We start from the raw sequence: 15,921 nt of genomic DNA on the forward strand, positions 1-15,921 counted from the left end.
TACTGCCACATCAGCTTTCAGGTAATATAACATTACCAGGTAATCTTTAACTTGAACCAAACAAGGTAATATAACATTACCAGACTCATATTACCTAGGTAATCTAAGATGACCCGAACCAAACGCCCCTAATTGTTATTAAAAACAAATATTTAGATTATTTTTAATCAATAAAAGCCTTTTAAAATTGAGAAATATCAGTATAACATATTTTATGTGGAAAAAAAAGGTAAAAAAGAAGAAAAGACAAGGACGGCCTGGGACCCACGTGGGAGTGGTATTTTTTAATTTAATTTAATTTTACTTTTTTTTTTTTTTTTTTTTTTTTTTTTTTTTTCATTTTGCTGTGTTTTCCCTTTGGTTTCACCACCACCACTCTTCGCTTCTCCACTCCACTTCCCTCTCTCCTCGTACGGGCGGAGCTCGGGAGAACGACGTCGTATTCAACAACGAGGAGGAATCGTCAAATCTCGATTACCCAAAATATTGGATTTCTTCTCTTCTGCTTCGCTCGCAGGCGCTTTTTCCTCGTCGTCTTCGTCTCTCAGTGTAAATAAGGGTAACGACGTCGTAGAAGAAGAAGAAGAAGTAGAAGGGAAGATGAGCAGCATGGATTCGGTGCCGTCGAGCGCTGCTCACGGGAATCTCGATGAGCAGATTGCTCAGCTCATGCAGTGCAAACCCTTGTCAGAGCAAGAGGTACCCCCCGGCTTCGCTTTTCGTGGAAAATATTGATGTTTAAGGTCCCATTGTTTAAATTTCCTTTGTAATTTATCCGTTTCTGTGATTCGTTTCTTGATTTCTTGGTTTCATGATGGTCTGATCTGAAATTTGATTCCAAACCCTAAGGGTTCTCGCTATTACTTCCTTTCTTAATTTGGGATTTTCTAAGTGCCAGCTATTGGGGGATTTATGAATCTGGGAATTAGATCCGTTGTTCCATTGGTTGTTGTAGAATTAGAAAAAAACCAATGGAGATGCGAGTGGAAACAATTCGGTCCCATGCCTCTGACTAATTCAGATCTAAATGGAATTTTAGTTTACTCGGGAATTTGGATATGTCTGTAGAATTGAAAAAAGTTTTAATTTATTCGATGTGCTGGAATCGTTAGTTCTACTTAATTGCTGTTCTTTCTTTTAAACCCATCCTTCCTTCCGTTTCTCTTAGTTATGTGGTTCTGAAGTAATAATAGTCTAATATAAGAGAAACAAAAATTATCATAAGTAATTGTACATGGTGATTTGGTGAACGTCCATATAACCTTGCTATTAAAGAGAAAGAGAAGAGTTGGCTCATATAGTCATATAAAGTATAAGATTGGGTGAAGAAGTTACCAATTAAATCTCTGCTGGGGTTTTGATTTTTTTTTTTTTTAAATTACGATTTCCATTTTCCTTTTAGAGCTTAAATTTGTGAAAGGTACTCTAAACAGAGCAAAGTTTGACATTTTTCTTTAATGTTTTATCAATGCATTATGGTCAACCTTGGAAGTCGTAGCTTGCATTCTTTTAAGTTTGTATTTCAGAAGAATGTTTTGTATTGAGCTTTGCAATGTACCTTGCACTGAAAGATATGCATGGAGAATTATATAATGCTGCATGTTGTTGCAGTATTTTTATTTTTCATTTGGTTTCTCCTGTTTTCTTTCAGATAAAAAACTGACCAAAATCTTTCACTTTCAACTGTAGGTGAGGGTGCTTTGTGAGAAAGCGAAAGAGATTCTGATGGATGAGAGCAATGTACAGGTATGTAAATTTCTGGATACTTGTGTTTATCACTCTCTCTTTCTCTCTCTCACTTATATGTGTGTATATATAGATTACTTTTTCATTATTTTTTGTATAATTTCATTTTGTTCAGTGGGCTGAAAGTTGAAATTACTCCTATACGCTTTTGCATTGTTTAATTTCACCTTTGTTGTTGACCTTTTAGAAAATATTTTAGATATTAAAAGTTTTTTTTTTTTTTTTTAAATTAAAAATTTTAAACTTTGATTTCTAAATTTTACCTTTAGCAACTATTACAAGTTCAAAAGTGCTTAGAAACTCAGAGTAAGTTATTTCTTTTCTGCAGCCTGTGAAAAGCCCTGTGACTATATGTGGCGATATTCATGGGCAGTTCCATGATCTTGCTGAGCTTTTCCGGATCGGTGGGAAGGTACCTTCTCTTTTCTATTTTTCTGTACCATATGATTTCCAGGTTTTGGCATGGATGCCTTGCCATTGCAATATGCACAATAAGCACTTGTGATGCTTTTTGAGTTTTTATTCAAAGTTTTAAAATACTTGATGAACTTTTATGAATGGAAATGCTTTATACATTCACGCAAATTCAAGAATTTATTTTTCTTATCTTTTAAGACAATGATATAGGTATTTCAATGATTCAATTGGTATCTTCTGACATCAGTTACATACATAATAATTATCAAACTAGGTGATTGTTTGTGTAAGCTTTCCTATGAGTTTGCATAAGGCTTCTTTTTGAACCTTTTGTAAGTACTGTATTCAGCACCTGTGTTTGCATGGGAGGTGTAAACAAGCCAAGCCGAGCTCGAATAGTCGATACTCGAAGCTCGGCTTGGTTTGAAAAATCGAAGCTTGAACTCAACCGAGCTTTGAGTTTTTGAGTTTGAGCTCGGCTCAACTCAAGCTCGAGCTATTTGACAGTTTGACTAAGCTCGATAGACAAATTCTTTCCTCATTTTTTTAATACAAAAGTTGTACAAATAATATTTTTATAATCAAATATCATAAGCGTAATACCCTTTCAATTACACAAGCCCAAATCACCTTTTCACCATGAATTACAAAGCCTCAAAATAAAATTTCATCCTACTAATAGATTAGTTTCTTGCTTACAGTGATCCAAAAATATACTTCGTGCCTGATTGTTGGGCAGATATCAATTTGAATAACAAATACCTGGAAAAAAAAAAAGAGAAGACAGATTATTGATTATAATGAAAAGTTATGCAACCTAAATCAGAAAATACACAAGTTACTATTAAGTAGTAGCATTTTTTTTTAAATTTTTTTGAAAGCAAGTAGTAGCATTAATAGCAGCAAAAACACAATCAAAAGGCCCTCATCAACACCAATGAAAAAAATAAAGTTTTTTTACAATAATTACTTTGTAAACCCGACATTAATGCAGCAAAAAACATGAAGCATACATTATCTTAAATAGCCAAAAAGAAAAAAAAAACCAACAAATCATAATTTGAATAAAAAACTTAAAAGATAAATGAAAACAACTTAATAATAGTGACCACTTATGCAACCAAAAAAATAAAAAATCATACATAAGTTATCATCTTAATAGGACCAACAAAGAATTAAAGTTTTTATACAATAATTAGACTATTAATCTGGCATTGATTCAGCAAAAACACTTTGAGCAAATCATCTTAATAGCAAAAAAAAAAAAAAACACTTGGATTGAAAACCCTGTAAAGGGAATACACCTTGTTAGTCCAACAAATCCACCAAGAAAACAGGAAGAATCATGGTGCTCTGAAATCATAAATGTCTTCAACTTAACTCCATCGTTAGATTCATACAACAAATAAAAAAAAGTAAAGGTAATTAATGTTATTCTTAACTTAACTATTAGCCCAATCATACAGCAATGGTATACTTAATCAGTGGACTTCATTTCTCTTTACAATTAATTGTAATCAGTAAATTAGTAAATCAGTAATCAGTAAATTGTATAATAGTAAAATTTCAGCCACTTACATAGTTGTCCCAACAGCTTAATATGCATTGCATTAATAGTAGCTAAAGGTATTCTCAATCAAGGGATTACTATGAATTAGTTTTTAAAAGCACTTACTACTATGAAGTAGTTTCTAAAAGCTCATCTGTTCACATAAATTAAATGAGTTCATCTGATAGTGGCTTATCAATTATTTGAATTGCTTGAGCTCGAGCTTGGCTCGAAATTAACTAAATCTAATTTGAATATTAATTGAGTCAAGCCTGAGTAGGTGGAATAGCTCACGAACAGTTTGGCTCACTTGTAGTCCTAGGATTGCACAAGAAAATGTGAATCTATGAATTTAACATGAGAAAATGGTAAATGTATTGTTGTTGGTTTTATTTTTATTTATTTATTTTATCTTGCCTCTATCTGTGTTTGTGTGTGTAACTGAAGTTTTAATTGTGGTTGGTTTTCTTTTCAATCTAATGTGCTGCTCATGTAGTATGATTATTATGAGAGTGGTGTATGTTATTGGGGTTGTTTTGTCATATTTAAGAAATTTCTTTTGTCTTATTTGTAGTGCCCAGATACCAATTATTTGTTCATGGGAGATTATGTGGATCGTGGATACTACTCTGTTGAGACGGTTACGGTAGGATTCTTAATAACGTAGGTTTATATCATACAAAAGAAGCACAGGAAGAATTATCTTGTTAACATTTCCTTTTCCTTTTTTTTTTTTTTTTGGGGGGGGGGGGGGGGGGGGGATTACTGTTATTTGGGGTTTAGAATTCTTTGCAATTGGTTTATTAGTATTCAGTTTGCTAAAAAATGCAACTCATATGGCTTATTTATTTTCCAGCTGTTAGTGGCTCTCAAGGTTCGTTATCCACAAAGAATTACAATTTTGAGGGGAAATCATGAGAGTCGCCAGGTATACACCTCCATATTGCTAAATAACACAATTATCATTTTCCTCTTAATGTCATACTCATTTATGGGCTCCTTCTTTCAGTGACTCGAATAATTCCATGATTTCCATCTATTGAAGTTCAATGATAGCTCGAATCATTTATGCTTTAGTGTTCTTAAAAAATGTTGGATTTTCCCTTTTGACTCTTCCATACTCTTAGTTTTCCTGTTACTATTACATAATTTAGATGAGTTGCTTGAATTGATTGCCTGACTTTCTTGCAGATTACTCAAGTTTATGGATTTTACGACGAATGCTTAAGGAAGTGAGTTTACTAGTCTTTCATGAACTATAATATTCATAGATGTTGCATTTTGTTCTGGGGATGGACATGTGAATGTAACATTCTTTGAATGGACAACAATTTCATAACTACCCTTTAAATTGGTGTTAAAAAGTGTGGATGTCTTTCTTTGAGTTAAATTCAATAATTGCTCTGGATTAACTATGCTGTGGATGTCTTTCTTTAAGTTCTCACAAAAGAAACAATGGTTATGATATGTAATCAACAGTTCTCTTTTTCACTTCTATTTGTTCTATGTATCTGTTATTTAATTACTAGTGACTAGTGTGTGGTACTCAGTCGGATATTAGGTAATACCAGTTAATTATAATTGAGACTTAATGTTTGATAGTTCTATGTTCTGGTCCTTATCTCATGATGGAAACTATTAACTTTAGGAAACTATAAGTAGTATTTGATCAAACATGTAGCACAGAAATTGATTTTATATTTATTAGGTTGGATATATAATCCAGTCTCTAAATATGCCATGCATAGTCACCTAAGAATGGCAAGAAGCAAATGATGGATAAAATATTACTATCACATATTTATGTTTCAAAACTACAATTAAGCTGGAATACACTTTGCAGTTTGGTCTTTTATGCTTCAAGGTGCATTAAATGGTATTTCTGATAAGTGTACATGTCTTCTGGATAAGTTCTTTTCTCAGTTTTTTCTCTTCTAATTATTTCTTCTTTTAAAGGTCTTATATTTGCAAACCTGTGTTGATTCACTGCAGTTGCATTTTACAGATATGGTAATGCCAATGTCTGGAAGACTTTCACAGATCTGTTCGACTATTTTCCACTTACAGCATTGGTGAGTACAACATCTCATTGTCTTGAATCTCTTATTTTGGGCCTCCCACCCCACATATATGTGGGTGTCACTTAGCTTGTTTTCCAAAAATTGAAATAGTGTTTACTGACTTGACCCATGGCATTAGTTGGAATGACATGAAATTCCAATTATCAGTCTCTCTGATGCTTGTTGCATAAAACAACCTCTAGGGGACTTGGAACGGTATGCAGTCATGTACATGCACGACTAGTTTGGCGCTTCATAATTAGTTTCCCAATTCCCATTAGCTGTGACTTTCAACTTGGGATGTCCCAATGTAGTGGCCTGTTGAATATCAATATTTCTTCTATAGTCCTGTTTTACCATTTTTTGAATGGTTAACAATTTAGGTTCCCACATGTGCATTACTGAAATGATAATTGGTAAAGAATGGGTTTCTAAAACTTTATGCCAATTTCAAGAGTGAAAAAATAACTACAAAGACGTGATGTATTTGACACTTCCACTGTCCCATTGCTATTGTCCAAACTGGCTGGGGTGTGGGTGTGCGTCTTCTTCTAACTTAATTTTTGATATTCAGAACTGCAAGAAAAGTAGTACTTAACTCCATCAAAATATCTAAAATTTAAAGAAATATGCCTTGGCTATTGGACAAAGTTGATCAGTTGATCCCCAAGAAGTGAAGAGTTGCAATAGAAATGTGAGGGAGTATTTGAAATTTGTGTGTCATGTCTTTCATATCATGCAGTGAATTTAATGTTGGTTAACAATATTGGTTTTCCAACCAACATGTATGTAAGTCTCTAGGTGTTACTCTTTGTACGTACACCTCTTAATAGTAATACCACAATTTACACTGAAGTTTTTGCATGTTCATGTTGGTAGCTAAGCTAGAGAATATTTATCATTTTGTTACTTAATTTACTGTGTCCATTGATGTAAATGTTCTTATCAGTCAGTTTCTGGTTGTGATTTTGCGTTTCCTATAAATTTGTTCTGTAGGTGGAGTCTGAAATATTTTGTCTCCATGGTGGTTTGTCTCCATCTATTGAAACTCTTGATAATATCCGTAATTTTGATCGTGTACAAGAAGTTCCACATGAAGGGCCAATGTGTGATCTTCTATGGTCTGATCCTGACGATCGTTGCGGTTGGGGTATATCACCTAGGGGTGCAGGATATACATTTGGCCAAGTAATTTTGAACTTCTATATCCTATTTTCACTTTTTGATCAATTTTAGTAGTTTGATAGCACTCCCGCATACTAATTACCTATTTTATGGTGTTATTTGAATTTAACAGGACATATCAGAGCAATTTAACCATACTAACAGCTTGAAGCTTATTGCTAGAGCACACCAGCTGGTTATGGATGGATATAACTGGGCTCATGTAATAATTTGTCTATAAGCAAATCTGTGTTTACTTCAATTTTCCATTTTTTTTGGACCCTAAATTTGCTTTGGTTTTGCAGGACCAGAAGGTGGTTACCATATTCAGTGCTCCTAATTATTGTTACCGATGTGGAAATATGGCGTCCATACTGGAAGTTGATGACGGCAACAAAGGGCACACTTTTATTCAGGTCTCTCTTCCCCATCCTTTATCTAAAGGATATGAGATTGTGTAATGAAATATTGAGTCTGAAACTATATATGGTGATTATATTGCAGTTTGAGCCAGCTCCGAGGAGAGGTGAGCCAGACGTAACCCGAAGAACACCAGATTACTTTCTATGAACTACAAGGTGACGTTGCACATCAGATGAGTCTCCTACGAATGGCTGTTTAGGAATTGAATTGACGGTTATAATTTTGCTATGGTGATGGTGGGGATGACATAAAGCATGTAGAAATGGCAGATGAAGGTTTTTAATTCTGTTATGTAGTAGTCTTACAGAGATACAATGAAATGAAGTAATTGAAGATGGCGAGACAACATTGCTGCTTGCTTAGCTTGTACCATTCATGCAAAGCTTGGTTTTGTTCTTTCTTCTTGCATATTTTTGTTGTTTATTGTAGTAGAAGGATAGAAGGAATGAAGGAATGATCATTTTCTCAATATTTTTTTGTCATTATTTTTTCCCTTTGTGGTTGCATTCTGTAGAGGGAGGAATATTATTAGCTTGTCTTAAATTCAGTTTGTTTAATCATTTGCTTTTTTTTTTCCTAAACCAGCTCGACGGTTCCCCAGCCATACTTTGCAGTAATCAATTGTTATATCGTGGGTCAGGTTTACCATGTACATTGTGGTTCCTGTCTAGATTATGTACATATAATTAATAAATTATGTATTTGTAGTTAATATATATTAGGGAAAATTGTAAAAAATGCTCCTCTATAATATGTCAATTATCAACGTCACCCCTGAATTATGAGTGGTGTAAATGTTGCCCTTCAATTATCAAAATGGTGCACATATAGCCCCTCCCGTAACGGACATGTGGTTCCCCACCGCTGCCCATCGCTGGTATTTCTAATCGAGGGAGGGAAAAAACAACTAAATTACATATTTACTCCGACTTAACAGTGTCGTACACTAACGAGGAACCACATCTCCATTACGGGAGGGGCTATATGTGCACCGTTTTGATACTTGAGGGGCAACATTTACACCACTCATAATTCAGAGGTGACATTGATAATTGACATATTATAAAGAGGCATTTTTTACAATTTTCCCTATATATTATGTACATGCAGTTGGCAAATTATATATGCTCAGTTTATATGTACATAGTATGTTAACCATAAATACATAATCTGAACTAGGGGTGTAAACGAGCCGAGCCGAGCCCGAGCCTGGGTAGGCTCATGCTCGTGCTCGTTAATGATTGCACTGCTCGAGCTCGAGCTCGAGCTCGTTCGAGCTTGTGAACTGATGCTCGAGCTCGAGCCCGGCAATTGTCGAGCTGCTCGAGCTCGAGCTCGAGTTTAGGCTCCAATTTGAGCTCAATTTTGATCTCAAATTTGACCTGTTTGATTTAAAATTTAAACTACTTTATTTTATTATTTTTATCCATACATAATTATTAAAGTATTTTAATTTCCCTCCCCTAATTATTATTTTTTATATACTAAATATAATATAATTATATTATATATTATATATTATATAATATATTATAAGGCTCGCGAACGGCTTGTCGAGCCGTGAGCTTACAATACCTAAGCTCGGCTCGTGCTCGTTTAATCCACGAGCTGCTCGAGCTCGAGCCGAGCTCGATTTTGACCGAGTTCGAGCCGAGCTCGATTTTGACCGAGTTCGAGCCGAGCGTTGACCGAGCCGCTCACGAGCGACTTGCGAGCAGCTTGGCTCATTTACACCCCTAATCTGAACACGGCTGTTTACAATGCTTATGGCAGATCACAGTTTATGATATAATTTGTGCACTAACTGAACTACTCTTGTAATCATTAACCTTTATAAGTGACTGGCAACTATTAAACATGCATTCCTTCCGTTTTCAATTCATAGTCTACAATATAATGGTTATAAGTAGCAACTTATTGAACATGTTATTAATTGCAAACAAATTGCATTAAACAATTAGTTATTGTTCAAAACATTTTACTATTACGAATTGAAGTGAACGAGCTAAAGCATAATCTAATAGATTATTACATGAAGAAATGAAAAAGTGAAATTTATTTAAACTATCTTATCTACTAGCCTTGAATTATTTAAAGTGCAATCCGTCCTATGCATCAAAGTAGAGTTAAAGCCCTGAAAACTGTAACCCAAAATCAGTTGTAAAAAAAAAAAAAAAGGATCATAACCAAAAAACAACATTTATTAATTACCATACCTAGTTTCTTCTTCTTCCACTCCTTGGTGTCTTTGACCTCTTTCTATTCTCATTCCTCATAGTTCTGAATCCTTCTTCTTCCATTCCTTTGTGTCTTTGACCTCTTTCTGTTCTTCAATTTCCTCAAAATTCTGCATCCTTCTTCTTCAACAAATTTAGTAATCCAATAGGGCTTTCGAGTTAAAAGCATGAGACCCCCCATTACCATTCCAAAAACACCACCACAACCATAGCCCAACAACACAACTTTCCAGGTACAACCATCTAAAATGCTCACATTGTCTTCTTGATGGAGCACTTCTAGGGTAGGTGATTGAGATGAGACACCATTCCCACAGTCTTTTGTCATTGGATATCCACGCAGGCCATCATTCCCTTCGTAAGAACCCTTATCAAATGTGTTGAATTGATTCCCCTTGGGTATGCATCCTGTAAGATGATTATGAGAGAGTTTGAAAACACAAAGAAATGTAAGAGGTGCCAACTCCTTTGGAATTTCCCCACCAAGCTGATTTGAGGAAAGGTCTAATGATTCCAACAAGGATAGTTTTCCAAAAGAACGGGGGATACTACCACACAACATGTTGTGCGATAAATTCAAACCTCGGAGGGAAAGAAGTTGTCCTATGGCCCCAGGAATTTTCCCTTCAAATTTGTTACTTCAGAGATCAATGGTGGTGTACAGAGTCAAGAGTTTTTCAAAATTAAGTTGGCTTCCTTTCCACACCAACACTAAAGAGTCAAGGTAAACACAGTCAAGATTTTTACAAAATTAAGCTCGCTTCCCTTCCATGTCAACTCCAAAGTGTCTTTGTAGTAGCTGTTTTCTTGATCCCCAAAATAACTCGGTGGCTTTCTATCTTCATCGGTGTTTTTCATAGCAGTAAAGCTCTTGAACAACCAAACCGGCAAATTCCCAGTAAACTCATTGTGGGAGAGATCAATGATCTTTAGTTGAGAAGACAAGTGTTTAGTTGGTGAAGTGGTTATGGTGCCATGGAAGTGGTTAGATCTCAGACTAAGTACCTGTAATTTTGGGAGTGTTAACAGCCACTCGGGGAATATATTGCTCAATTTGTTTTCTCCAAGATCAAGAACTACCAAATTAATACAACTGGCCAAGGATTGTGGAATTCTTCCTTCCAACTTATTTCCTCTCAAATTAAGAGTATGTAACTGATTTGCTGTGTAAAAAGTTGAAGGAATGGAACCACGGAATTCATTGTTATGCAGGTCCAGTATCTCCAAAAACTCGCTAGAGTTTCCAAGACATTGCAGGATTGCACCACTTAAATTGTTATTGGCCAAGACTAGAATTTGAACAAAGATTAAATTGCATACACTGAAAGGTATCTCTCCACTGAGTTTGTTTTGTGATGCAAAATAAAATGTTATGAAGGGAGATGATGGAATGGGAAGTGGCCCTTCTAGCAAGTTGAATTGGAGATCAATAGTTCGAATTGAATGAAGTTCAATTCCTTCCACACTAGTGATGTGGTTGTGGGATAGATTAAGATACAGCAACATGTCCTGCCAGTTTGACCATGCCCATTCTGGAATTCTCCCTTGTATTTGATTGTTGGAAAGATCTAGAACCATCAGGAACTTTGAATCTCTTAAAAAATTCAAATTCGTCAAATTGCACGAGACTAACTTCAAGATAAAGAGGCTTTCAGACCAACTTGTATAGTTGGTTTTGCCATTGGAGACTACTGATAGGCGGTTGTCAGATAGATCTAGAAGTGTTAGTCTTTTGACGTATGAGAACATGTTGAGCTCTACAGTACCGCTGAAATTGTTGGATGAAAGGTCAAGGAAGATCAGATTCTTGTGTTTTGAAAGTGATGTTGGAATGGGTCCTTGGAGATGATTATATCCAAGCTCAAGATAGTATAGAGTAGAATGATTTAAAAGCCAAGAGGGTACTGTTCCATAGAGTGAATTGTGTGAGAGATCTAAGGCCTCCAGATGAGTAATGTTTGTGATGGAAGACGGAAATTGGGCAGTGATGTTGTTATCAGAAAGAAGTAACTTTTTCAACCTCCAGAGCTTTATAAACAAATCAGCAAAGCCACCTTCCAAATTGTTATCAGAAAGGTCTAATGCTGTGAGTTGCTCAAGATCTAAAATAGTCTCTGAAACTTTACCACTTAATCCACAGTTTGCTAATCCCAAATACTTGACTCTGCTAAGATTCCTAAGAGATTCAATAATGCTTGGAGGACATCTAGTATAGCCGAGATCCAAATATGAGAGAGACAAACTACTGTTCCATCTGGTGCTTGGAAAGCGAATTGTGAGATTCTTGTTGCCTTTTAAAAAAAGTTTTTGCAAGCTTGGGAGGTGAAAGATGTTTGAGGGCAAACTTCCTTTTAATTCTGTGTCACAAAGGCTCAAAGTTGTTATGAGAGAAGAGACATTAGGTGGTATAGTTGAATGGATGGGTATTCCATCCAGAACTAATTCCCTTAACTGTGTTGTGTTTAGAAGGAGAAACATGAAATCATGATTTCCAATTTCTAAACGAGAATAATAGTTCAAAGAGTCACCTAGATCAAGAGAAATTAAGTTGGGAAGATATAAGATTTCTGAAGGAATTTGACCTGACAATCCTGAGCTTGAAAGGTTGAGATGTGTCAGATAAGAAAAGTGTCCAAATTTATGTGAAATGAATGACCCATCGAATTGATTCCATGCAAGGTTTAACTTTCGTAGAGAAGAGAGGTGAAAGAGAGTGCTATTGGAATCAATTTTTCCTTGAAGTCGACTGCAACTGAGATCAAGCTCAATCACTTGGCCTGTGGACTCATCACACGTAACTCCATCCCACAAGCAGCAATCGATGCTACTATTCCAAGAAATGGTTTTTGGATAGGAATTCTGGACACCGTCATAGGAATTATGGTGAATAATGGAACTCAGGACACAATAATCTACTGGCAAGGTATTTATCTTAAAGGATTGTTTGAAATGGAGTAGGGCAAGACGTTGATCATTTTGGCACAAAGTAGATGTAGATAAGGAAACAGAGGAAATTAAAAAGAGGAGACACTGTATTACAAGTAGCAAGAGAATGATTAGAAGTTGGCTACCCATTTGCCTAAATTTCAAGCAAAGGAAGTTGAAGGCAGAAAGTGTATATGATTTTATCAAAATAGGCCTACATATTTATAGATGGCAAATTATGCTATGAGTAAGTGCCCACCTTGCGAGGTGGGCACGGTTCCATATCCATAATTTCTATACTGTAAATTCATAATTTCTATATTGTAGATTCATAAAATTTATAATTTAGATTCCTATTGTTGAACTCTGTTTTCACAAATCATAGAACAATATGTTCATAATTTGATAACTATACAGTTTAGAAATTATGAATTTACAGTACAAAAATTATGAATCTTCAAAACAGATATTATGAATCTGCAGTATAGAAATTATGAATATACTATATAGAAATTATGAATTTACTGTATTTAAATTATGATTCTACAGTATAGAAAATATGAATCAACAGTATATGAATTATGAATCTACAGTATAAAAAATATGAATCTACAGTATAGAAACTATGGAACCGTGCCCACCTTATAAGGTAGGCACGTGCTCATACCATAACGTTCCTTTATAGATAGTGTTATTTGTCTTCAAGAAATGGGAAGACTAGCAAGATTTCTATTTATGATCACATTTTTTCTTTTGCCTTAAGCTAAGGGTTACATATATTATAATTATGTTGTATGGAAAATTAGTAATATTAGCCTAATCTGATCAAGAATTTATGAATTTAAAAAATGTAATGACTAATTTTATATTCATAAAATAGCGTTAAAAGATTTTATAGCCAAATATATAATTAAGTTTAAAACTCAATGCCAAGATCTTATGGCCTAATGACACCTGGTTTGGATTCCCATATAGGAGGTTGTGAGTTTGAGCTTCACAGATACTATATTGTAATAGAGTTACTAACATTCAAAAAAAAAAAAAAAAAAAAACAAAAGTTTGAAACTCAATACGAAACTCACCATTTTCCTTATATTTACAAAAAGATTTTCTTTTAAAAACTTGCAATTAATTAAAGAAGGGTATAGTACTCCTAATTATTGTTACCGCGGGATGTGGAAATATGGCATCCATACTGGAAGTTGATGACTGCAACAAAGAACACACTTTTATTCAGGTCTCTCTTCATTCCCCATCCTTAGCTTTATCTGAAAGGATATGAGATTGTGTAATTAAATATTAAGTCTGAAACTATATATGGTGATTATATTGCAGTTTGAACCAGCTCCCAAGAGAGGTGAGCCAGACGTAACCTAAAGATGGCGATGGTGGGATGACATAAAGCATGTAAAAATGGCAGGTGAAGCTTTTTAATTCTGTAATGTACTAATCTTACAATGAAATGAAGTAATTGAAGATGGCGAGACGACATTACTGCTTGCTTAGCTTGTACTATTTCATGCAAAGCTAGCTTGGTTTTGTTCTTTTTTTCTAGCATATTTTTGTTGTTTATTGTAGTAGAAGGAATGAAGGATGAAATAGTAGTTGAATTAGAATTATATTGTACCGAGTGTTGCTGTAATGAAAGTACAAAAATTAAAAACGGTGCCGTTTGACGATGGTCCATGTGGACCACAGACCCACATTCCACAATAAAATTTATTTTACAATACAAAATGGATCGAGGAAAAGTTTATAATAAGATCGATTGAATGATAAAACATTCTTACAATCAGACACTGAAACAAATTTTCAATGCTACACAAAACTTGATTAAAATGTATTAATCAAACACCAATTGTTATGAGGTGGACATGGTTCTATGTTCATAACTACTGAACTTTATGTTCATAATTATAAAACTCTATGTTCATAATTTTTAAACTCCATATTCACAATTATTGAACTTTATATTCACAATTACAGAACTCTATGTTCATAATTACTGAATTCTATATTTATAATTACTGAACTTTATGTTCATAATCACAATTATTGAACTCTATATTCACAATACAGAACTCTATGTTCATAATTATAAAATTCTTTGTTCATAATTTTGAACTCTATATTTACAATTATGACAATTTTGAAACCGTGTCTACCTTGCAAGGTGCACACACAACATAATTTGCCATCAAACACTCCCCTTACCAAAAATAAAAAATAAAAAATTCAAACACTCCGTGTTTGACTCGTCGAATTTGTGTAGTCTTTGAATGCCGACAAAACCTCCAAATTAAAGTCATTTGTTCAAAGTCTATAAAACGTTCAGTTGACGGCAGTAAGAGTGCAGTATTTTCCCTTCCCCTAAGCATAATTGCAAACTACAAAACATTGGTTAAAGTGTAGTCATCGTGTTTGACACGTCCAATTAATGTAGTCATTTTCACCAGAAGTTTAATTGTTATTGTAAATCATGGTAACTCAGCTGAACACAGAACTTAGACCTTTGTTTATTGCGCATAAGGAGCATCACAGTTTGAGAGATTGTACTTTGAGAGGTTACTTTCACATTATTATTGGTAAGGTTCGAGCTCGGATCATTATTCTTAAATTTTGCTCTTGCGATCAATTGAGTTGTTCATACAGACAAGATAGAAGCTTAATTGAACACTACAAAATTAGTCTTGAATGAGAGGGAAGGCGTTTAAAAGGGCCTTAAGCAAATTAAAATGATCTGACCACATTAAAACGTTATTAATCTTATTTAATTATTTGCTTAAAATTATAAGTATTTTACTATTAAGAATTTAGTTTTTTAGATGACGGACTACTACCAGAGAGTATGCACAAGGTAAACTCTACTCTTATTTAATAATTTTAAAAATCACAAAGGAAATAAATTGCACTAGAAAGACCATATGCGACAAAATCAGAGCTGATTCATTTTAATTACACTTCTTGTCTATATTATCCAATTTGATTTTATACACATTATAGGTTCATTATAGTAACATTAAAATATCATTTAAATTTTACTACATGTTCATTTGATAATATACATATCTATAACATGATATGCGGTAAGGACAATTGTTTCTTTTTAATTATTTGCGTGGACCATGATCCACCATATAACGATTGATGGTTCCCTTCTTTTCCCAAAATGTTGAGTCCACCCCGGTCCCGACAGAGCATTTGAAAATATGTAAATCACGGTGACTCAATGGCTCAACAAACAAAATCAAGTGTCGGTGCGCACAAGGGATCTGCCCACTTTGAGAATAATGCCCCAAATACTGTCTATTGAACCATTGAGCTAAGCCCGTGAGGGCTGATTGATAGTTCCCATAGCGGTAAATTATGTTGTGCATCCGTATGCACCATATATGGTGCA

The 15,921-nt window shown here is 34.5% G+C and overlaps 3 protein-coding genes and 1 long non-coding RNA gene across 4 annotated transcripts; 2 read left to right on the plus strand and 2 right to left on the minus strand.

Annotated features, from left to right (window-relative positions):
• The first annotated feature begins 337 nt into the window (after window positions 1–337).
• On the plus strand, window positions 338–7,930 carry LOC109148750 (serine/threonine-protein phosphatase PP2A catalytic subunit-like). The gene is made up of 11 exons (XM_019296476.1): window positions 338–699; window positions 1,690–1,746; window positions 2,075–2,158; window positions 4,287–4,358; window positions 4,569–4,640; window positions 4,904–4,944; window positions 5,718–5,784; window positions 6,769–6,960; window positions 7,070–7,159; window positions 7,242–7,352; window positions 7,441–7,930. The coding sequence occupies exons 1-11, from the start codon at window positions 601–603 to the stop codon at window positions 7,504–7,506; spliced, it is 951 nt and encodes a 316-aa protein (XP_019152021.1). The 5' UTR covers window positions 338–600; the 3' UTR covers window positions 7,507–7,930.
• On the plus strand, window positions 2,262–3,574 carry LOC109148754. Its single transcript, XR_002048866.1, has 2 exons — window positions 2,262–3,011; window positions 3,045–3,574. It is a non-coding gene; the product is annotated as an uncharacterized LOC109148754 (long non-coding RNA).
• A 1,543-nt stretch (window positions 7,931–9,473) lies between the features above and the next one.
• LOC109148748 (receptor like protein 30-like) lies at window positions 9,474–12,739 on the minus strand. The gene is made up of 3 exons (XM_019296473.1): window positions 10,323–12,739; window positions 9,576–10,254; window positions 9,474–9,493 (listed from the first exon to the last, which is right to left on the minus strand). Exons 1-2 carry the CDS (start codon window positions 12,669–12,671, stop codon window positions 10,237–10,239), a joined length of 2,367 nt encoding a protein of 788 aa, XP_019152018.1. The 5' UTR covers window positions 12,672–12,739; the 3' UTR covers window positions 9,474–9,493; window positions 9,576–10,236.
• LOC109148752 (receptor like protein 30-like) lies at window positions 9,608–10,175 on the minus strand. Its single transcript, XM_019296477.1, has one exon. It carries the CDS (start codon window positions 10,156–10,158, stop codon window positions 9,625–9,627), a length of 534 nt encoding a protein of 177 aa, XP_019152022.1. The 5' UTR covers window positions 10,159–10,175; the 3' UTR covers window positions 9,608–9,624.
• Window positions 12,740–15,921: the final 3,182 nt, after the last annotated feature.

The sequence above is a fragment of the Ipomoea nil genome, unplaced genomic scaffold (assembly GCF_001879475.1).
Source record: "Ipomoea nil cultivar Tokyo-kokei standard unplaced genomic scaffold, Asagao_1.1 scaffold2144, whole genome shotgun sequence".
In the NCBI taxonomy this organism is placed as follows: Eukaryota; Viridiplantae; Streptophyta; class Magnoliopsida; order Solanales; family Convolvulaceae; genus Ipomoea; species Ipomoea nil.

Bases quoted from the DNA above. Each gene is read 5' to 3' on its own strand.
- LOC109148748 (XM_019296473.1), bottom strand. From the start codon at position 12,671: ATGGGTAGCCAACTTCTAATCATTCTCTTGCTACTTGTAATACAGTGT.
- LOC109148752 (XM_019296477.1), bottom strand. From the start codon at position 10,158: ATGTTGTGTGGTAGTATCCCCCGTTCTTTTGGAAAACTATCCTTGTTG.
- LOC109148750 (XM_019296476.1), top strand. From the start codon at position 601: ATGAGCAGCATGGATTCGGTGCCGTCGAGCGCTGCTCACGGGAATCTC. The intron at 2,159-4,286 runs GTACCTTCTCTT...TCTTATTTGTAG, and splicing joins TTTTCCGGATCGGTGGGAAG to TGCCCAGATACCAATTATTT. The intron at 4,945-5,717 runs GTGAGTTTACTA...TGCATTTTACAG, and splicing joins TACGACGAATGCTTAAGGAA to ATATGGTAATGCCAATGTCT.